Below are 22,804 nucleotides of genomic sequence, written 5' to 3' on the forward strand. Positions count from 1 at the left end.
CACACTAGAGAAGCTGATCAAGAGACAGGATGGCAACAGGAAGTAGAACAAAGTTAACTGGATCTTGGAAAACTATAGGTGGTGGAGATATGGAAGTGAAGGCAAAACTATTCATAGGGCCCGGAGGCAGCAGAACCTGTGCACTCTTGGTAGGAAGATAAAGGCCAGGCAATGAAGGGAACCAGCAGATAAATAAAGTAGTTATTGCAAGTAGGGTTTTACGAATTTTGTTAAAACCATTCTGTCTGTATTTTGTAGTTTGGCAGTGATCTTCCACTCATTGGTGGAATAGGAATTTTTTAGGGATATATTTCTGCAAAACCCTCCAATAAGTTAAAAAAAACACGGTCCACAAGTCCGTGGAATCCACAAGACTCAGAAAAGGCCTGTCCATTGAGGAATCCATGGGGGTCAGATTCATAGAAATCCAAACTCATTTGGATCCATTGTGGATTTCTCCAACATCCTGAATTGCAAGGGAAGGGCCTAATCACTAATAGGAGAATTCTTCCAGTTCTGGCTTCTAGCTGTATTGCAGTATTGTGACATGGTAGCCCTTATGGAACAGCAAGAGCTAAGCAGGGGTGGTAGAACTGAATTTCAATTTCCCATATTGATGTGAACTAACCAGTCAGTATTTTGGCTGTAGGCTTCTAGTTTTCCATAAGTTTCTGATAAAATCAACAAATAACAAACTGTGAAGAATTCTTAACAAAACAAAGAAAGTAAATATTGTAATATTCCTCTGAAAATCTGCTTGGTCCTACGGATGGCATATTTACTCATACATTTAACAACATGCTCCTAACTACAAGAAGAGTAAGTTTGGTCTCTTCTTCTTCTTCTCCTTCTCCTCCTCCTCTCTTTACTGAATAATATGAGACATGTACAGAAATATCAATGGCAGTACTTTCATTGGGGTCTGTATAAAGTATTTGCAGCAATCCTAAAAAAAATCACTTATTTCAAGGCAATCCATTGAAGTAAGTAGTCTGAAAGCTGCAACTTTTGTCAAATGTTTTTGGGGGGTTTCCTCTAAGTGAGAGCATATTCTATCCTTATTGCCATCAAAATCAAATCAATAAATGGTGGGAATTCTGCTTCAGAGTCTTATGTTTGGATCAAGATTTAGGTGTGTGCAACAGACTTGTGTGCAGACTTTTCCACCTCTTCCACCCATGGCAACCCTTCACAGAAGGTACCTCTACCCATTTTTCAGGAATCCCTTCCCCTACAGATACACACCCCAGTCAGTGGGGTCCCATAACCCTCTATGTTGTATTTTTAGGGGGCTGGAAAGCAAGCTATGGGGAGAAGGTGGCAAGAAAGCCTGCTTTCTGCCAGCCAGGTTGCATATGCCTAAATCTGGACCGAAGCCTTAGTTTCCAAACTGGAAGCAAAAAAATGGGTATTTGTGCATGACTTTATAAAGAAAGCAATTTACCCTTACAAAATATCTATTTTAAAATGTTAATTTATCATTTGTTCGTATGTGCTTTACGTATTGACAATGCAGTTCATGTCTACTCTGAAGTAAACTCCATTGAGTTAAATATGATTTACTTCCTGGTAAATGTGTATAGGATTACAGCCTATCCTATCAACAAGTATCAACAAGTTTTGCATTAGGTATGTGCATAGATATATTTTCTTATTTAATGTATGTAAATCGTGTGACTTTTCATTAGAACTCATTCATTCACAGCCTGATCCTATGAATCCTGCTGTATTCATCGGGGCTTATTTCAGGTAAGTATAGACACAGGATTGAAGCCTCATTCATTCATTGGTATCACTTCCGCCCCATGTGCATTAATGTAGGTGAGAAGAATTTTGGCCCTCCGTTCTATCACGTCAATTAGTTTTTCAATGCCTTGACGACCACCTTGACTGTCCCAAAAAATTCTGTCAAGGAACAAAGACTGAAGAAGTTTTTCTCGCAAATGTTGGCTTTTCAGCACAGAGACTGCAAATTCAGGGAACCTGAAAACGAACAGACAAATATAATTTGATATAATTTCACATATATATTTTCTGCCTACTTTTCCACATCATTTTTTTACTTGTAGCGGTGAAATTACGACCATAAGTAAAAGAAACAAGCTGAGATCAGTCTACAAAAAGCAGATATATCAAGTGAAGAGTGATAAGCAACTATTATAACTAACTTAACCAGTGAAAGACAGGTTCAGAATTAGAGATGCAATAGGGACTAGTAGAATGTTAACAGGCATTTGTTATGGCAAAATGGATATTGTTGTTTTATACTGTTGTTTTTATATTTTTGATGGTTTTAAATTTTGTATACTTTTTAATGTTCACTGTTTTTAACTTTTGTAAACCGCCCAGAGAGCTTTGGCTATGGGACGGTATATAAATTTAATAAATAAATAAAACATTCATCACTTTAAATGTGTGTCTAGCTGCTACATCTTGTTTCGTTTTGTTTTTTTCATTTTTACTGCAGAGGGACCAGTCTGGATTGGAACCCTACTATGGGGATGAGAGGCTTTTAAGATCTGGATTGGAACCCATTTACCTACTCTAGAGTACAAATGAAAATACAAAATAGCTGTCTGTTTTGAACCTTAGATGTAAATGTAAGGCACTTTGTAAATACAGTCATACAGTGACTATTAACAGCAATGTAGAGAGATACATCAAGGTGAAGACTCAGCAAAGCTACTTGGGTCCACAGATGAACAAGAGACACAATCCCTGCTTCATGCCTTATGTGTGTGGAGAGGGTTCCATGCATAGAAGAAACAATGGGGCCACCTGCCCATAATGTTGCTTTCTGATGTCCACAGAGTGCAATCTGGAAGTGTAGATATTGGGAGCCAGGTGGCTGAGTAATGGCAAGGCTGAGACCAATGTCAAGGATGCCCTCACTGCTTCTTCTATGGGAATAGCCCTTAAAAGTTTCACAACTCAAAATGCATTAAACTATATTTCCAATTTATTCCCATCATGCAAGAATTGTACACAAGATGCTGAGATCTTAAATGAAGAGTAGAGGGGGAATGCATTCCTCCCCCCCCCTTTTTTTTATTTTATTTGCTGGTATATCACAAAACTTACTCATTTATGCCTTGTAATATTTTGAAATCTAGATTGTCTTCACTTCGGTCAAAGAAGCCTTTATTATCTATAAAAACTAAATGCCTTGGGTCATCCTTTCTCTGGATAATGTGTGTCAAATCAATGTTGTCCTGGTCATCACAAATAAGACTCAGTCCTTTCTGTACACAAGAGTCCTCTTTGCGTGGTTTGAATCCACAGCAGTTCTTGTCCAAGCGGCTGTAGATCTGAAAATGAATACAAGTTGATGAAAACAGCAACCACTTAAGATTATGGGACATCACCAAAATATATGTCAACATGGAGCATCACAACTGCCTTTCCTGTGAGATTAGGGTGCAGTTCTATGCATGTGTAGACAGAAACAAGTTCTACAACTCCCAGCATGCCTCAGCCAGCCATGGAGCCTTATTTACTCTGCATCTAACTAAGACTTCCTTACATCTGAGTGAATGGTGGTCTCTAGAAGATATGGTGACATCTGTGTGTGTACTCATCACCAGAAATAATTCCACATTCTATACCTCACAAGATACTCATACTCATTAATCTTGCCCTACCTCCTCACCATTTCATTTCCCCAATGCTTTCCAGCTACTATTTCTGAATAACTGTAATGGTATTATGTTTACTGCTAAATTGCAGTATTTATTTTAGAGACCCCTACATTTGAAAGTTAATGTGTGCTTAAATGCAGTTTTCCTGAAAGAAGGCTATTTACTATATGTTCCATTCCAGGAGGGTGGGGAGAAATTAATGATTCTACATTAATCCATCGGAAATCTTTTCAAGTCTGTTATGGTCTTTCTCCACACCATGCTTTTATTGCTGCTATGTTAAGGATCAATACCATCCACACACATCTTTATAGTGGTTGCCAAATATTAAATACTCAGGGAAGTATTGAGAATTATTAGATAAGGGAAGGAATAGACACATCTATAGCTCACACATATAACATAAATAATTAGACCTATCTACGTGCTCTTATAAAAATTAGTCATAGACAAATTGAAAGACTGCTACAGTTTAAACATATAGAAAGAGAAATTGTTTTAAAAATAAAAAGGCACATATAGGAGACTTTTAGAAATAGGTACAATCTGAGAACAATCACTAGCCCAAGTTCAAGGGGGCCTGGATCCCCTCCTCTGCTGGTGTCTCCTGGCTGGCTTACCTGGTGGTTATGGTGGACAACAGCATTCCAAGCACTGTCAGCCACCTAGATTTAGAGTCCATTTTATTTTTCCACAATGCCTTGGAGCATTAAAATGGAGGTCTAGGCTCAACCACCCAGTGCTGCTCTGGGAATTATGCAAAGGGGGAAAATGTAAGGAGCCTTGAGATAGATATCAGCAATGGACCCTGATGGGGTACTGGGGCCTCAGTCCTGATTATTAGAAGTTACAATTGACCACATACTTCACTTAGATTAGTGCCACCGAAATGTCTGCATTCCACATATAAAAACAGAACTCTAATCAGCTCTTGTATCCTGCCTGTAACACACATTTTGGTCAAGGATCCCTAACCCAGCTCTTTTCATGTTCCTCACCTCTACCTAGTATCCCCTACATCCGTATGTCCAACCTAGCTAAGGAGCAGGGGAAGAGATCCTATAGTTCACATGCAGACTATGCACTGAGTCCTGCAAGTCTAATGCACTGGTGTAACCAATATTTGGTCTTTTCATGTTGGCATTGATAGTAGCTGTTCACTGAATACTTTGGCTTAACCAGTTTATTAGTTGGAGACTTAGTCTGCACTCCAGTCCAGTAACCTGAGAGTAAGTCCCGCTGAATTCAATACCGCTTACTTCAGAGTAAACACGTATAGGATTGCAATGTTGGGCCACAATCCAACGCACACAAGAGTTAAATGTGCTCAAGAACATTGAAATCAATCAACTTAAATACTGGATTCTCCATACTTGATTGTGTCCTCCATGTTTTTATTGTTAACAACTGTTACAAGTCTTTATGAATCTTTATGAAAACTATCATCCAGTTTTCTATCTGAGGCTAGAACATGGAGGATTTTTTAAAAAATAAGAGATAAGTTTCTCATAATGTTGTCAAAAAACAGGAGAGAAAAAATACTTTAATAAGCCCAACACGTTAGAGGAAGATATTTCCTTCCTCGGGGGCCACTTGCCTTTCTTCACATACATTTTTTTTAAAAAAATCTTCCTGATACTTTCTCTGTTTCGAACTACTTGACCAAAAGTAGCTTGAGACAGAAGTTATCAGGAAGATTTTTCAAAATATATATGGAAAAAGTGGCCCCTTAGAAAGGAAATATCTTTCCAAAATGTGCTGAGCTTATTAAAGCATTTACAGGCATTTCAGAAAATCTACTCTCCTTTATTTTTACATAATCTATGCCTTTCCCTCTTTTTTGTCAGTCATGTGTTATTTGACTTTATTAAAACCACAATAAATTATGTGGGTCTTGCTAAAATGAAGAATTCAAATCTTCAAGCTCTAGACCATTTCCTGATGATATACTTGAATTGTCAGCAGCTGCATCCTTCAAAAACGTTGTCTTTACTACTTTCTGCCTGAATCAAGGAACACATGAGCTTTGACATCCATCACTGAAAAACACAGTACTGATTTAACATAAACAGACTAAAATCTGACCACTATTACTACAAAGTAAATGAATGAATGAATGAAAATACCACGGAAGGCCTAACAAACATCACCCATTTGCTTTCTGGGTAAAAATTTTCTACCATTCAAATGAAATGCCTAGAAATTGGACTTCCAGTTTTTGTATCACTTTTGCACAGTTCAGGCACCTGTGAGACTTCCTTACTTTCTGAAGTGATGACAATGCATAATAAATTGTTAATAATACCTAAATAAATATCACCAGACCCGATCTTTGTTTTTGTAGCAATGTGTTTCCTGCCGCTTTGTTTTGTTTAGTAACCTGTCTATATCTGCCCTTCCTCCTTTGAAAGTGATAGTCTGCTGGGTCAAAAGGAGGGTTGGTGAAGCGGAGTGTTTCTCTCCTCTTCTGTGAAGTCAAAATAGAGGCTCACCTATGACATATTCTTAATTTAAACCTATATCAGCTCTATACCTGTCATGACTCGCCATACCCCAACACCCAAATCAGGAATTGTAGTTTGGTGGCAGTTCCCAGAATCACAATTCCCTGGATTCTGTAGGCAAGCTCAGCCTCGATACTTGGCACCCTCAGGCAGTTGCCAAGGTCTCATGGATGATAACTCCTGCTTCAGGTTGGGCCTACCTATCTGCCCTTTCCCCAGCTCAATTTTGATATAGTGGCTATGAGCCACCTGCCATTTTAAATATCCTGCCCTAAAGCCATGCTACCTTGGAGCTTTGAGGGAAATATAAAATAAGGCATGTGTAGCTTGCTGCCATGCACAGATTATGTACTCCTGCTGCCCACCACCACCATTAAATCTGTCAGTGTGAAAGGAGGGGGGTGGGGTGAGGCTGGAAGGGTCACTGATGTAAAGGGGATCACCAGACATGTTTTTGGTGGCGGTTTCAGACCTGAAAATCAGTCTGTGAGATACAAAAGGATTATTAAATCAAATTAAGCGTGCGGTATAGATAATCCCAGGCGTTTTCTTTTCCTTTCAACATCTGAGGGACTCTGAAAGAGAGACGCATAAGACAAACACTTTCTAATACACATTGCAATATGTTTTCTTTTCTTCAGGACAGTAGAATTTGTTCCTCCTGGAAATGTGGGGCAAATTCAAACTGTGAAACATTTCTTTCTCCTTCCTGCTCCCTTTACTCACATACACATACACGTTTTCAGCGTCTGTGGACAAATTTACAATTGGCATAAAAATCAAGATTTCTGCCAATTTCTTTGAATTTTCTTCCGGTTCAACAGCCAGTTTTCATGGGTCGAAAATAAAATTTGGGCATAAAGCACATGTTTCAGAGTGAGGACCTCAAAAGTCTTTTCAAACACTATATTTCTATATGAAATTGTGTTTTACATTGTACAACCAAAGGTTTGCTTTCAATGACATCTTATGAATTAAAATGTTTTGAACTTAAAAGATTTGTTATGGGTATAGCATTCTTAACTGCAATCCTATACACGCTTGCCTGAGGGGTAAGCCTTATTGAACTGAATGGAACTTACTTCTGACATACCTAGGATTACACTGTTAGTCTCATTCCCTTCCACTTTTCTTCTTGCATGGAGATCAAGATATCTACCAATGAGTTTTCTAATATATATGGTTTATTCAAGAAAATAAATGTTGCTAAACTGAATCTTACATATGGACAATGTCCCCTTTGGACATAATTGTCTTACCTGTAAAAGAAAATCAAGGAGTGCCATCTTGGACCACTCATGGTGATGGACATCTGTACATCCCCACTCTGCTTTGGGTACTTTGCCATTTTGCCAACACTTCTGCTTTAGTTGTTGCTTGTAAGCCCCCCAGTTGAGCTTCAATGAAGAGTGTGTCTCATTGTCTGTTTGAGCCAAGGAGGGATCCCAAAGAATAACAGGGCATGGTTGGCCATCTTTAAATGAAAGAAGAAGGAGGAACAACCAAAAGAAACTATTAGTATACTTAGGCTGTGCATTTCATATTTACAACCCTTGGCTGTTCTTTAGACATTGTCTAAAATCATAGCAGTCAACAACACATTTCTAAAACGATATTTTAGAGATGTGGTAGGAAAAATCTAAAACAAGCAATGGCCTAGCTTCCCTTGGTTAATGTGGTCATACTCCACATCTAAAGGAAGCCACCACAGTCAAGGAAGAACCCTGGACATTATAATTGTTTCCAGTGTCTGAGAATAACAGCTACAAAGGCAGAATGCTTAAAAGGAGCCCCACCACATGAGAAGATTTATTAAATACTGTAGATTAGAAATGGTTTGGCAGATCAGCACCTGATGTAAATCTCTGTAGCTCATTCAATTTCAGCAAAGCAATATTCATTTATGAGAGTGTCATCATTTAATGATATATGCATGACCAAGCAGTGAATTCCAGCATCTAACAAACAGATTTATATTCTCATCTTTATTGCTTTAGGTTTTTAACAATGTATGACTTCCTAACTAGAAGAGGATACCTTAAAGAGGCAGGATACATAAAATGTGTGTGGCTGTATTGCTCCCAGGTGAACCCACAATGAGATCATGCAGGCTATCCAAGACAAAAGCTGTTCAGATCTTGACACACATGGTGTGCAAGAGTTTCACGTATCCTCTGTGTATAATGCACATGTTAGGCCTTCATTACACATTAGTTTAAATGTGTTGCTTAATGGAACACCAGTTTTATTTTAATTTAATTAAAACCATCATGGAGGACGAAATCCAGTTTAGGATCACAGTGCATAGGGAGGAGAGGTTTAACACTTTCTCCCCTGCTGTGATCCTGAAAAAAAAACAATCATGCCATCATTTGCAGAATTTCCACAAGTAAAGCTTCCCTATCGCCACATCTCCATGCCATGAGGAAATGAACTTGCTGAATTGCATGCCAGTACACTTCAGGGGGGCAGGAGATGGCAGATTTAGGGCCCAGCTATGGTTGGCCCACATCTCAGCAGGGGTCAACTGAGAAGAGGCCCCTAGACTTGCTTCTCCTCTTCACCTTTGCAACCTGCTTGTTCTCCTGCCTTTTGTTCTGGTCCAGACAACGGTGGTGGTCAGGAGGAAGAGCAGCAGATGCTTGCTTATTGCCTCTCTGCCTGTCAAGCAAGTCCTAGCAATGACGAGAAAGACACTGACCCTGTTCAGATGACAAGCTAAGCATTTTGAGCTCTGACTCTATACTGTTAGCTTCACCCTACCCGGTGCCTGTTTACACTTCCCTGTGCCTGTTTGCATTCTCTTTCCCTCCTTATTGTTTACTGCAACTTTATTAGATTGTAAGCCTATGCGGCAGGGTCTTGCTATTTACTGTGTATAATCTGTACAGCACCATGTACATTGATGGTGCTATATAAATAAATAAATTAATAATAATAATAATAATAATAATAATAATAATAATAATAATAAAAAAAACATTATGGCTTTGAGTGTCATGTAAACCATTCCCAACCACGGTTTAAACATGCTCACTAACAATCTGCTGCAAAAAGTTTATTCGCCTCACCATGGCTTAGCATGTTGTCTGAACAGGCCCAATGAGAAGTAGCAGCAGCCGGGGACAACAGCAGTCAGAAGGCAGACTCTCTGAGGGAGGAGGCCCATTGAGGGTGTCATGTCCAAGGGTCCTCAAAAACTTGGTTGGGCCAAACCAGGTGTGTCCGTGTTTAGCTATGAAGCTGGGGCGAAAGAAGGGTCTACTTTTATCAGGAAAAGGAATGTGCAGTGAACTCACCCCCTCCCTCACCCTTAGCTCCTCATGCTCTGCTGCTTGACAACGTTTTACCCCCAGCCAGCTTATTTCTGGTATCAGAGCCGGGCTGGAGGGGGCATTAAACCCAGAGTGTGAGGAGATACAGCAGAGGAAGGGGACATTTTGCTCCTGTCCCTCACATGCTCAGTTTTGTGATAAAAATACCCGTGACCACAGCTTTTTACCCAAACCATTGTGCCAATCTTCAGCAGATTTGTACGCGCCATATTTGGTCCTAAAATCACATACAAATGTGAGTGTCCCATCCTTAAAATCAAAGGTGTATGACTTCCTTTTTCCTGTCCTCAATACATTTATCTATTCTTATTTTACAAAGGCATCTTCCTCCAATGAAACCACTCTTTTTTTTCCATTTCCCCTGCTTCCTAGCCTGGGGTCATAAGAGAGAAAGAAAGAGAGAAAAGGGGCACAGGGGGGAGGGAGGTAAACAACACTCTTCTTTTCAACAGACATGAAAACTTGCAGTTTGGAAAGAACAAAATGGAAATAAAGTGAAGCACAGGAAATGTGTATGATTCAGAGGAAACAGGACATAGCAAATATTCAGCCATCGTAGTCCTATCACAAAACAGATTCCGCTGGAACAAATGAACAAAAGAAACATGGCAGGGGCCAAGCTGGAAATTTTTTTAGTGTCTCACTGTAATATAATGGGACCTAAAACTGATCTGACCTACTATCCTAATGAAGGTCTGCTACAAATGAATCTACGGTCATGCATGCTGCACATTAATTTACTACTGATTAACTCCCATCGAGATTACTGTGTCCTTCAAGCAAACAGCTAGGATGAATATTATTATTATTTAAAGAATGGTTTAGTAAAATGTCCTGAGAGCTCACATAGCAGATCTACCAGCTAATCTGACCAGTGGAAAAGGTCTCAAACCTCAAATAATGTGAAACATTAGACCCAGTTCTTGAAGCAAATCCCACTGAACCTCCCCTACTCCCCACTCCATTCCTCCCAGCGAGCAAGCTTCCATCAGGAGCTAGCCAGATTGTAGTTGGAGGACTGAAGGGAGACATCTCAAATGCCTGCTGATTTGGGATGCATGGGGATTAGGAAGGAATTAGGAATGACAATTCCTGCAGCCATGGGAGTACTTGCTTGGATTGGAACCTGAAAGATCTACCCCACCGCCAATAACCCATCTCTTCAACATTCTTTTTACCATTTGAAAAGCTAGGTAGCTATTCATCACATGGAATCATGCTCCTGGAAAGGGTGACCATTTCCCACATCACCAAAAAGGCTAAATTACATGCATTGATGCCAATGTAGAAATAATGACTATAATTTAAATAGAAATACATCTCCCTATAATGGGGAAGACTATGACCAGGGGGCTGCCTATACGACAGTGGGTTGCTGCTTTTGCTGCTTCTGGGTGGCAGTGGCTAATCCTGACACTGCAGCAAAAGTGCAGAGTTTCCAGTGCCACACCCCTTCTGCCTGTGCAGACAGTGACCAATCAGAGGTTGTCCTCTGCCCGACCATGCCTCTGCCGTCACTCCAGAGCAAGGATAGATGCGCTGTACTTGCCTCGCTCTGGAGAAAAAAGTCAGGGTAAGTCCCCAATTTTTGTTCTTCGTATGTTCACCAGAAAGCCCCAGGGTGGGTGTGCAGTGGCTGCTGTGTCGTATAATCGATGCAGTGCCACTACACACCCACCCCGGGGCTTTCCATGCATAAAGACAGCCCCCATGTGCCCTGTAAATTGTGTCTGCTCAGTTGGCTGTTCAGGTGCTAAACACTGATATGCAAGATCAAGGCCCTTGTTCTCCCTTCTTACAGTTACTTTTGTTTTTTTATCTTTAAACTGGACTTGGACTGGTTATTCCTTCAAATAGAAGACATCTTCACATAGAGGATTGTCTTCCGACAGTCCTTCAAATAGAGGACTGTCTTCTGTAAAGCAGGACATCTTGCCACTCTATACCTTGACCTACATTTTGTGAAAGGAATCTTCTATCATGGCTAATCTGAGCAGCAGCTAAGAAACTATGGAGATCAGAAATAGGCCCTTAAGAAGGAGAGAGAGAGAGAGAGAGAGAGAGAGAGAGAGAGAGAGAGAGAGAGAGAGGATAATGCAAAGTCAGCAGTAAATGCCTCACAGTCATTAGCTTGGTGATAAACACAGATCAGTGAAATGCCAGCTATTTTTACTTACAATGGTTTATGTCTCCATAGCAACTTAGTGCCCTGCCTACATTAATGTACCCTCCAAATTTTCTAATATTAGAATTTCAAGTTTGGTATATACTCCTACACAGGCAGAGCCTGTTAGGAAAATATGACTTTAGGGAACTGCTGTCTGTTTTTTATAAGAAATGCCATGATGATTCCATTCCCCAAATACTGTTCTCTTCTGTAGGTGGAGTTGCTTGGTTTTTTAAATAAATCAGAGCTTATTAAACACAGATTAGACAATCTTCAGGGAATTCAAAATTAAAGCTGCTCTCAGAAGGTCCATACTTGCACATGTCAAGGGAGGCAATGAATCAGTCAGCTTTTGGGAGCAGCAGAAGCCAAGTAAAAGAGGCAGAACCAACCTAAAAGCAATTGAAATATTCCCATGGAATAGTAACCTCAGATATATCTATTGTAAAACTGTAACAACAGGCATGCTGTATCAGATTAAAGGTACATCTAGTCCATCAACACTCAGATGATCCAGAGAAGTTCACATCCCAGGGAGGGCATGATAGTATATAGAAGGGGTGTTGAATCTTAGGTCCATGGGCCAAATCTACCCCACATAGGAGTCCAATGTGGTCCTCCAGGGTTCCCACCACTTTTTTCCCTGACTACCAATCATTTGGTAGTCTCCCAGCTTTTGCATGGGTTTCCCGCTCATTCTAGAAGGTTGAAATGCCTCTACTAAGGCTTCGTTATTGGGCCTTTTCAGATGACACATTACTCTATGGTTAGACTGCTAACGCATTTACAGCAAATGATTAGTGAGCGTATTTGAAACATGATTATGTAGCCACCATGGTTAGATATAGTTCACACAACACACTACACCATAATGTTTAACTCAAAATACTTAACTACAGTGGCTTAGTGTGTTTTCTGAACAGGGTCAACGCAGTAAGAGCTTTACACTAGAATATGCCAGTATTTTTTAATATTGGCCCTGCTCCTTTTGCCTTCAGCTCTGCTCGCCATGGGAATGCACCCCCCAAGAGCTTCTCAACATTGAATCCAGCACTTGAGCTGAAAGAGGTTCAATGCCCCTGGTATAAAGTAATAGCAGCTTTTCTTATCTGTGCATGATAAAATGCTACCTTTCAAATGTATCTCTTCTATATTCCTATTTAAGAGTGCAGGAGCCCTCTCCTTCCTTGCATACAGACTCCTGATGAGAAGCTGGAGCTGAGTAATAGCCACTGATAGGGATAGCCAATCTTCTCCCAGGGCCATTTAGACTCACAAAGCTTGGATGTCGGAATAAAGGCAGGGCATGTCTCAAAATTTCCCGCATTTATTTATTTAATATTTTTTATCCCAACTTTCAAGATATTGACTCTCACAAAGTGGCTCAGAACTTGATTTGCTAACAACTAACAATATACTGTGACATTCTAGAGTATTAAAACAGTAAAACAACCATAGCAACATATCCAAGAGTCTAGTCACTGCAGCAGTTAATACCACTTGAAAGGCAAATGTAAGCCACTGGAATGTTTGAATCATCTTCTGAAGCAGAAAAGGGGAAGCAGGAATTTCTGCAAATTTAAATCAAGAAAAGGTAGAGGAAATGGGTTGGAGAATATAATGAAGATATTGCAAATCAGGCCAGCACAACATGAGATCCACCAGGCTGAACACAGCCCACCAAGATATAGGAAGACCCTGGCAGGACACAACAAATGGCTGATGATCCTAACTTGTATAGGCCTGTCAAAACTCAACAGTCCAGTCTCAGACATATTTCTCTCTGACCCAACTTTTTTTTAAAAAAAGCATTACATAATTTGTTAGACAATTTCGACAAAGTGGGGAAACTATTCTTTCTCTTTCTGCACATGAATGCCAATATCAAGATATTCTTATCAGGTCGAGGCTAATAGCCAAACTACATATTATGCTAAATTGCAAAGTGTGGAGCTGGGGGTTAGCTTTAGGGGTGTGCTCCGCTCTGTTTTAGATCCCCGAATCCGAAGCAGAGCGGGCCGATCCGCACCTCCGACGCCCAGTTCCGGATCGGATCAGGGGAGGTGCAGAGCGGTTCGGAGCGGTCCGAAGCTCCAGACCCAAGTAAGTGGGGGAGGGGAGCTTACCTGGCTCCCCCATCCGCGGCCGCAGTCTGTGCGGCAACAGCAGCAGAGCCAGGTAAGTGAGGAAGGGAAAGGGAGGCTTACCTGGTGGCAGCGCAGTCCATGCGGTGACAACGGCGGGGCCAGGTAAGGGGAAAGGGAGGCTTACCTGGCGCTGGCACAGTCCATGCGGCAACAGCGGCGGAGCCAGGGAGGGGGCTTAGCTGCGTCCGTCGTGGTGCGGGCGGCGGCTTCAACTGAGACCGCGACGGATGCAGGTAAGTGGGGGTGGGCTTACCTAGCGGTGGATCAGGGGAGGGTCGGATCAACCCGAACCGGTTTGGGGCCGATCCGGAAGGTCTGGATCGGGCCCCGAACTGGTTCAGGGTGGTGGTGCACAGCCCTAGTTAGCTTATTTATTTACTCTAGTGTAAGCATGTGTGGACCTAATTTGGTTCATGACCACCGAGCACCAGGCATTTTCCTGGGGATCGTCCCTGTGCGACCAGATGACTGATGCACAGGGGATCCCGGGAGCAGGGAAGGATGATCCCTCCATCTCCCAAGATATCAGCATACACTTTTTTTGCGGTTTTTCCCACAGTCCCAGGATGATCCTGAGGACCGCAGGTGGTGTGGCCGCCCATACTGGCTTCTTCCCTCTTCCCCATAAGTAGATAGGTCATCAGAGGGAAAGAGCTGGGCTGGTGAGAGTCCAGGGCTATCAGGGGTTGGGGGGAGCGGGAGCAGGGCTTTTTTTTTTTTTTTTAAACTTACTTTTTCGCTGGAGCGCAGGTGCTTATCGTGAGATCCTCCCCACTCCCTCCCCAGGTCTAGACATGCTGCAGGAAGGGAGAATTCCCCCCCCATTTTTTCTGAAATCCACCCCCCAAGGGGTTTTTAAAAAGAAGAAGAAAAAGCCTCCATTGATGGAAATGGGGTAAATAAAGTATGTGTGGGGAAATAAGAGAAAAATGGTGGGGGGACATTTAACCTTCCCTTCCCAGTGCACTGTGGTCCCAATACAAATGCATATTTATACTTGAGTAAATAAAAAGCTAAACCTCAGCTACATGGTTATCATAATACATAGTTTGGCTCTAAGATATCAGAGGTCTGGTTCATGATGGCTCAGAACAGGGCCTTTAGCACCATGGTACTGATGCTCTAGAAATCCTTACCAGTACATATTTAGGTAGGCACCAATGTTTCTAGGTTTTTGACACCTACTGAAAATGTATTTGTTCCAACATGCTTTCCAGGATACTAATCCCATCTTTTTCCTTCCTGTCATGCTAGTCTCTCTCCTAAGTTTTATACAGTATTTTACTATGATTTTTCTACTTTACTGCTTGCATATTGCTTACCTCTTTCAATGCAAGCAATTGGTTAAAACTGGTAAATAAATAAATAATATTAAACCACATGGGAAGGCAGACATAACTGTAGACATGACCTACATATTGTACCGCCCTCAAGAGATCACCAGTTAGATTTTTATCTGCTGCAATATTACTCTGGCCTCTAGTCATTTTGTCAAATACTGGGATATCAGAGCAAGCTGCAAACAAAACTGCTGAATCTGATAAAGGGCATGCAATAAAGCTGAATGCATCAGCAAGAACAAGTTTTCTCATTGTCCTTTGCCCGAACATTAATCACACCGATGTGGTACAATTACAAGTGTGGGGGGAAAGAACAGAGTAAATGTGTTGCTTGCTTGCTTGCTGCTGCTGCTGCTGCTTCAGGCAACACTCTGGCTATGCTTATCAGCATGTGGAGATCACTAAAGTAACATGGTAAATGGAATCAGCAGAGCTTCTCTCCTACTGTCGGTGCCAAGTTCCCAGCCTCTGTTGGTACAAGACCAATTACAGAGTGAGCAAACACAATGAGGCTCAAAGTCAGATGGTCTTTCACACTAGGCAATTTCAGAGGAAGGCAACTCTGAATCTGAGCTCATTCCTTAGCTAGAGTTGTAATAAATGAAATTATATACATGTAGCTCTTCTGACAGCAACAAGGGCTTGGCTAGAGGATGTCCTCGATCTGAAAAATCATCCCTGCAACCTGCCCACATGCTACACCTCCTGCTGTTCCACATAGCCCCCAACCCTCAGGAGTGGCTTTTCAGGGGACACAGGAGACTGCAGGGAGGAGGGAGAAGGCCCATATGTAAGAGTGGAGTTGCACTCGCATTTCTTTGGATCGTACCTATTGTCTGTCCTCAACTCTAGTCTCCAGCTGTTTACTTTAACTATATTCATGTATAGTCATGTCTCAGTGCTTCCTGGAAAATATGTTGCTTTACCATCTTCTGTTAATTGATAAAGCCCACATCAAATCCGATCAGTTCAGCCTTCCCCAATCTGGCACCATCCAGATATGTTGGACTACAACTTCCAAAATCCTCGGCCAGCATAGCCATCACCCATGCTGGCTGGAGATGGTAGGACTCATAGCCCAACACAACTGGAGGGTGCCAAGTTGTAGATATCTGGCGTACCTACATATAGCTTATTATTTATTTTTATTTCTACCACTTTTGCTCCACTTTTCCATCCAAGTGGACTCAAACTGACCTCCTTCACATTTACACACAAACACACCCTATAATTCTTCTTTTCCATCTTTGATTATTCATTTCAAATCTTTTCCTGCCTTGAAAATGAATAGCTCTGCAAAATAAAAAAACACACATTGCACTGTGGTGTACTGGTTACAGCTGCTTTCCCCAACTGGTATCCTTCAGATGTGTTCGACTACAACTCTTAACCCTCACCAGTACAGCCACTGGATGATGGGAGATGTCATTCAACACATTGGTTGGGAAAGGCTAGGTTAGACTGTTTGACTAGGACTGGGGAGAACTGGCTTCAGACTTCTACTCAACCTGATATGCACAGAGGGACCTCAAGCTAGTCAATATCTATCATCAGAACCTACCTCACAGGACCATTGCGGGGATAAAATTGGGGGGGGGGCATGTACAGCACCCTGAGATCCTTGGAGAAAAGACAGGATAAAAATACAATAAATATACTTCCACTTAAGTATTTATTTAGGCCACTATCCAAAGAACCATGCAACTAGTTCTGTACATCTAAGGGGACTTTGGACTTTTTTAAAGTTCCCCTATGCCACATGGAACCCCTCTTTTAAAATTTAGAGATGTTTCAAAAGCTGGTGATAGTATGACTCAGAAGGCTGCCAATCAATCAAACAAACAAAAAAGTCAAAGAATCCCACTTAGTAGGCATAAAGTAGAACTTAAGTACACATTTTTAAATACACATTTTGTAGCAGTCTTCCTTCTAAATTTTCCACCACTTTACCTTAGACCACAATCTACCTTCAGCAAACACAGATGGGTGAGAAATTGGATCTATCCACTTGCCTGCAGCAAGTCTATCTCCTTTAACATATCCAATTTGTTCACAACCCACCCACCCCACCCCACCCTGCACTTTTGGGATGAAGGGCCTTCACTCAGCCAACATCATATGTCAGCTCATGGACAAAAGCAGCAAGTTTGCAACTCACCTTACGAATTATGTTTTGCTTGCTTTGCAAGTCAACTATAGAAGGCTTTCCTTTCTTCCAGTCATTAGGACTTTATACATTTTCCGATCCATCAACAGTAATGAAACTTAGGGCAAAACTGGTCAGGAGTCAGCTTTCCCTTCTAATGTGTCACAGAACAATATGAATTAATTCTGTGATTTAAAAGGCTGGTCAGGAGTCATCTTTCCCTTCTAATAACGCAGATGTGTCACAGAACAATATGAATTAATTCTGTGATTTAAAAGGCTGGCCATTCATTTGGGCAATGGCAAACAGAATGTTTTGTTAGCCTGTCAAATATAACAAGAACTTCAGGCAAAAGAGGGGGAAAGGGCAGCGCAAAACTAAAGTTGTTTTATACGAGGTGCCTAAGTGCATCTTGGAAAGAGCTTTCCACAAAGTGAATGACAGCTTTGAGAAGCTTATTTTGTGAGATGTTAAGATGGCAGTAAATTCGTCTTTTTGTGTTACATCAGTGCAGAGGCATGCTAAAAGGGAAACACCACATTGAGAGAGTCCCAAAGTCATATTTCACAGACAGGGAAATTGACGTGGAGTAAATGTTTGTGTAACCACATATGTTTGGAAAGACAAAAGGCACAAAATATATTCACCAAATAAGACCGGTGAACTCAAGCAGCTAGTTGTGGAATTATTTATTGTCTCCATGAATTAAAGCACTCATGCAGGTTGATTTTCTGAATATTTCTTACCTATTTATATTAGATAAATAGATAGATAGATAGATAGATAGATAGATAAGCTTTTATCACAGACATGTGAGAGTCAGAGATACCTGGGTGAATGAACATCAGTTGAGGTGCAAATCCTATTCATGTCTACTTAAATATAAGTCCCACTGAGTTCAATGGGGTTCATTCAAATGTTTGTGGTCAACAAACAAAGCAAATCACAGATAAATATGAGAGAGGCACAACACTCCAAGAAATTATTCCCACGGGCCCCATTAAAAGGGTAAGAGCATCATAAGTGTTGTTATGAATGTGCCCACTCATTTCAATGGGATTTGGACTGAGTGGGTTATGCCCAATGTAACTATCAGTAGCTAAAATTGGACATTTGAGATCTAAAACATTTCCAGGGAACGCCATTTACTGTGGCTATTCCACAGTCTGATCTCATCCGTAGCTAAGAAACAGGCCGGCAAGAAATAACCAAAATGAAAACTGGCTATTCCCCCACCTTCTCATCACCTAGCAACAGTTCTCTGTCTTTGGAATATCACCAATTGCAGAGAATGAGGAAGGCTGGGTTTTCCTTCTTTCTTCCTGACAGTCTAAAAAACAATCATGGAAGCTAAAACTGACTGCTACTAAGATTAGGCTAAGACAGCTTACAAAAGGCCTGCAGTTGGAGATATGTGTGACACACACACACACACACACACACACACACACACACAGAGAGAGAGAGAGAGAGAGAGAGAGAGAGAGAGAGAGAGAATTCCTAAAACTGAACTACCTCATTCCTTCCGATAGCTCTACATCAATAAAACCTTTCCCTAAAAATAATGTGAGCTTAATGTGCCTTCCATGCCCGAATTACTGTCAGAAGCAAGCAAGGAAGCATGCTGCTCCTTCTATTGACACTTGTCATATTTGCTGCCAGAGGGAGAAGGTTTATAAAGTGTTGATAAGCCAGAAACTGCTGTTATATCTGATTTCTGCAGCCTGCAGAAATCAGATATAACAGCAGTTTTTTTTTAACTTCACGTTTTCTTTAACAAAAATACATGCTAATAATGGATTTTGTATATAAAGTAACGTAATGCCTGCACTAGAAGGAAATCAGAATATAAATAGTAAACCATTTTAGCAGTGATTCATCAAAATATAATAGAAACCTTTTTCTGGCTACAGACTAATACTTCTTCTGAAGCCGCAGTTTAATGCAACAGTGGCATATGAGATGCATATATCAAAGTGCATTTATTTTTTGATCTAATTTTAATTTCGTTTGGGGATTCACAAAATGAAATGTGCACAATATAAGGAATCAATAAGTTCAATGCGTAACAAATATTGCATGATTTATTATCAAGGTGAAAAACTAATAAAAATGAGAAGTAGTCATTGGAACATTTTTCATTTTTTGCATTCAAGACATTTTGCTAGGATCTATTTTAAATGCCCTATTACTTATCCTAGGAATCCAGACCAGATTTAAAAATGGCTCTTTGTTCTCCAGGCTGGCTGTAATGGAAAATTCTCATGTGGTAACTTTTAAAAAAGATATATAATCTAGCAGCCTGGAAAGGGAGAAGCATTTTACTATATTAAGTGTTCATCAACTTGAGCAGTCAGAAGTAGGTTCGCCCCATGTTACCAGAGTTAAACTCGGGACAGAAACCCCCAGGAACTGCTGTTTCACAACCTCCATTAACTTCACAGGTTTATTCCAACCCCTAGCAAAAGTTGCACAGAAATAGATGGAGATTACAGAGCTAACATACTTGGTGACACATATCCCCCTGGCAGCAATCTATGGCCCATTTTATTTCCTGGTACAGAAAACAAAGTCCAGCCAGGGTCACCTCTGCAAATCCTTGACTTGATCTGATAAATCTGATGACCATTTCAAGGCTCTCAAACACAATGAATTTCCCCTTTTCATAACTTTGTGCAACTTCCATAGCTACAAATATTAGATATTATCTATATGGATAATACCTAAACAAAGCACCAACCGCTTCTGCTTTACCATAAGTAGCCCACTAGCAAAGTTGGAGTCTTTCTCTACTCAGCTTTCCTGAGAGAACCTGGAATACAAGTTTAGCTGAAAATCTGAAATCATGTTATAATTTATCTCAGATATTTCCTTTTTATCTTGACTCTGCTCTGTAGAATATTTACACTACATTTATTGTTTGCCCTTGTGGGGAAAGAATGCCCTACAGTTGTGTGGAAGGAAATGCCCTAATTCCTGTGCATCAGGTCAATCAATTACCTTGTACAAATTCTGATTTTCTGCTTATTGTAGGCAACGTCCGGTTCAGCCCCAGGATCCTGTCCAAATGGAAGGCAAACACTTCACTCAAGTCAAGAGGTCTCTTGATAAGGCCACAATGTCCTTGAATGCAGACATCTCCTTTGGTTGACTTGTTAATAGCAGCGGTCCTCCCAAATACCAAAAGTACTCCATGTTGAGAAGGTGCCTCTTGGATACTGTCTATTTTGTAATCTGCCAAAAGACGCATACTGAAGATGTCCTCTTTGCTCAGCCAAGATGGCTGGCTCTCACTGTACATCCTGATATTGCTCTCCTGAGCAATGGGCTGAAAATTCACACCTCTTATACTCACTACAGGTCTCCAATGCCTCCTATTCTTTGGGAGCATTTGTTTCTCTCTGTACTCCTCTCTGATATGACCGGCTTTCTCTGGAAGTGCTGCTGTTGCTCTCCTGTTGCTCTGGGATTTACGAGTCCCATGAAGTGACTTTTGGATGAAGGTCTTCTCCTCACTAGTGCCAACGAGTGGATTCTTATTTCCATAGTGCAAAGGCAGCATTTTCTTCTTTCTTCGCTTGGGCTTCACGGTGCCTCGGATGTTGGCAGGTTTGCTGCGCTTGGACCGCAGGGTGATGTACACCACATTGGGCAGTGCTGAAGTGTCATTCGTCCCCCTCTGGGGCCTTTCCAGGTCAGGAAGCGACAAGGTGCCATCCAATGGGATTTCCAGGAAAAGGGTCTGAGCGGCATCTTTGAGATTCCAGGAATTTGCTTTTGCAGGTCCTGCTCTGTGCTGTGGTACAGTATGACCTACTTGGCTGACAAGGAACCCCAGATATATCACAAAGGCTGTACCCAATAGCAAAGTTCTTCTGGTCCTTGGGCACCTGCCACTCCAGAGTCTCAGCAGCCGGGGTGAGCACAGAGAGCAAATGAACCAGTTTATAATTTGCCATGTCTGATCCAGGAAGCTCATTTCTCCAGTGAATCCACATGATGAAAGTTGTTTAAGAGTCCACTGGTTGCTGGCTAGGATGATGATGATGATGATGATGCATGCCTTCTAATTACCAGATTTCTCCTCCTCTTTTCCCAGCTCTGTGTGTGTGTGTGAGAGAGAGTGCATACACACACTGGAAATGCCCTAGGAATGTGAATGTTCAGTCCTAATGGATCTGACAGGCTCCCCCTGACAAGCTGTTAAAATCTTATCGGCCACCTCAGAGGGTGTGATTTTGTTTCAGGGAATGAATGGAGTCGGCTGTGTAAACAAAGTTAACTGAGTCACAGGACGAAAAGTCTGGGAGTCCCTTCTGGGCTGGCGCACTGTTACAAGGGAGAGAATTATAAATACCATTTCATAGTCATCATCATCACCCACATGGTTATTTTTAAACCATGTAAATCTCTGTGTTCGAAAGCTACAGCAAGTGATTATATATGGAAAGAATATCCAAGTATCTCATATTACGTATTTCAAATTAATAGGAAACCATAAAAGTGATTCCCCTAAACATAGTACAAAATGAATTTATTATCCTGAATAACTGAACTTGTAATAATAACAGCAAGTCAGAGACACATTTTCAGAATTTAGCAATCAACATTTCCTCCCCCCATGCTAATGACAGGGAAGATGTTCTATAAACCATATATTTTATTGTCTCCTATTATTATGAAATAATATTACTAGTCCGAGAATACACTAACCCAAACAGGGTTTTTTTCATTATTAGAGAATTCTCTTAGGCCTAACTTGAAGTCATTGTAACAGCCAACTAATATGCTTCCTGGTCCTATATTAATTATATACAAAGTGTGTAGCCAAAGAAATGTCTTCAGTGGCTGGATGTATTTTTAATATAAAAGTATGATGTAAAAAACAAATGTAAGCCATTCCATGTTGCATTAGAAAATTGTGTGTGTGTGTACACATAAAACCAAGGGCACCAGCTATATTGATAATAAACAAATAAGTGTTTAGAAACCACACGTCTATTTACACTTCAATTAAATTTACATACAATTTTTGATGCAACAAGAAAAGCAAAACATTTTGAATTGGAACAAGAAATAGCTTAGGTTTGTTTATATTAAGTTATTATAAAAAATAACCTTACCTACACAGCTTGGCTGAGTCTTAGATCTAACGCTAATGGAAGGAACACCTAGTAAAAACAAAACAAAGGAAGCCACGTTGATCAGTATGAAAAAATCCAAAATCCATAGTTCGGCAATAACTTTATTAGAACCAACCAAAATGTCACAAAATAGTGAGCCAGCTTTCGAGTTCTCCAAACTTGTAGATTTCAAAGTCCTGCAATGCACACCTCAATTATGAATATATGATTCATATTTTAGAGATTTCACTGCAGGCTATATCGTCCTTCAAAATAATCTGGCCACGCAGGATGGTTGTGTCCAGATAACTGCAACAAACTTACAAAAACTTTTCATTATTATTTTTATTATTCTTATTAAGCCAGTTTACATTCTGCAGTGGAAAAAACCCAGTGTGATGTCG

At 40.8% G+C, this 22,804-nt stretch overlaps 2 protein-coding genes across 2 annotated transcripts in view; both read right to left on the reverse strand.

Annotated features, from left to right (window-relative positions):
* Positions 1-22,804, reverse strand: part of RBM47 (RNA binding motif protein 47) — a 315,704-nt gene that overhangs the window by 180,573 nt on the left and 112,327 nt on the right. The window lies entirely within an intron of this gene.
* GASK1B (golgi associated kinase 1B) lies at positions 863-21,256 on the reverse strand. Its single transcript, XM_063135235.1, has 4 exons — positions 20,278-21,256; positions 7,402-7,616; positions 3,082-3,308; positions 863-1,983 (listed from the first exon to the last, which is right to left on the reverse strand). Exons 1-4 carry the CDS (start codon positions 21,254-21,256, stop codon positions 1,776-1,778), a joined length of 1,629 nt encoding a protein of 542 aa, XP_062991305.1. The 3' UTR covers positions 863-1,775.

Source organism: Elgaria multicarinata, chromosome 10, assembly GCF_023053635.1.
Source record: "Elgaria multicarinata webbii isolate HBS135686 ecotype San Diego chromosome 10, rElgMul1.1.pri, whole genome shotgun sequence".
NCBI classification, from domain to species: Eukaryota; Metazoa; Chordata; class Lepidosauria; order Squamata; family Anguidae; genus Elgaria; species Elgaria multicarinata.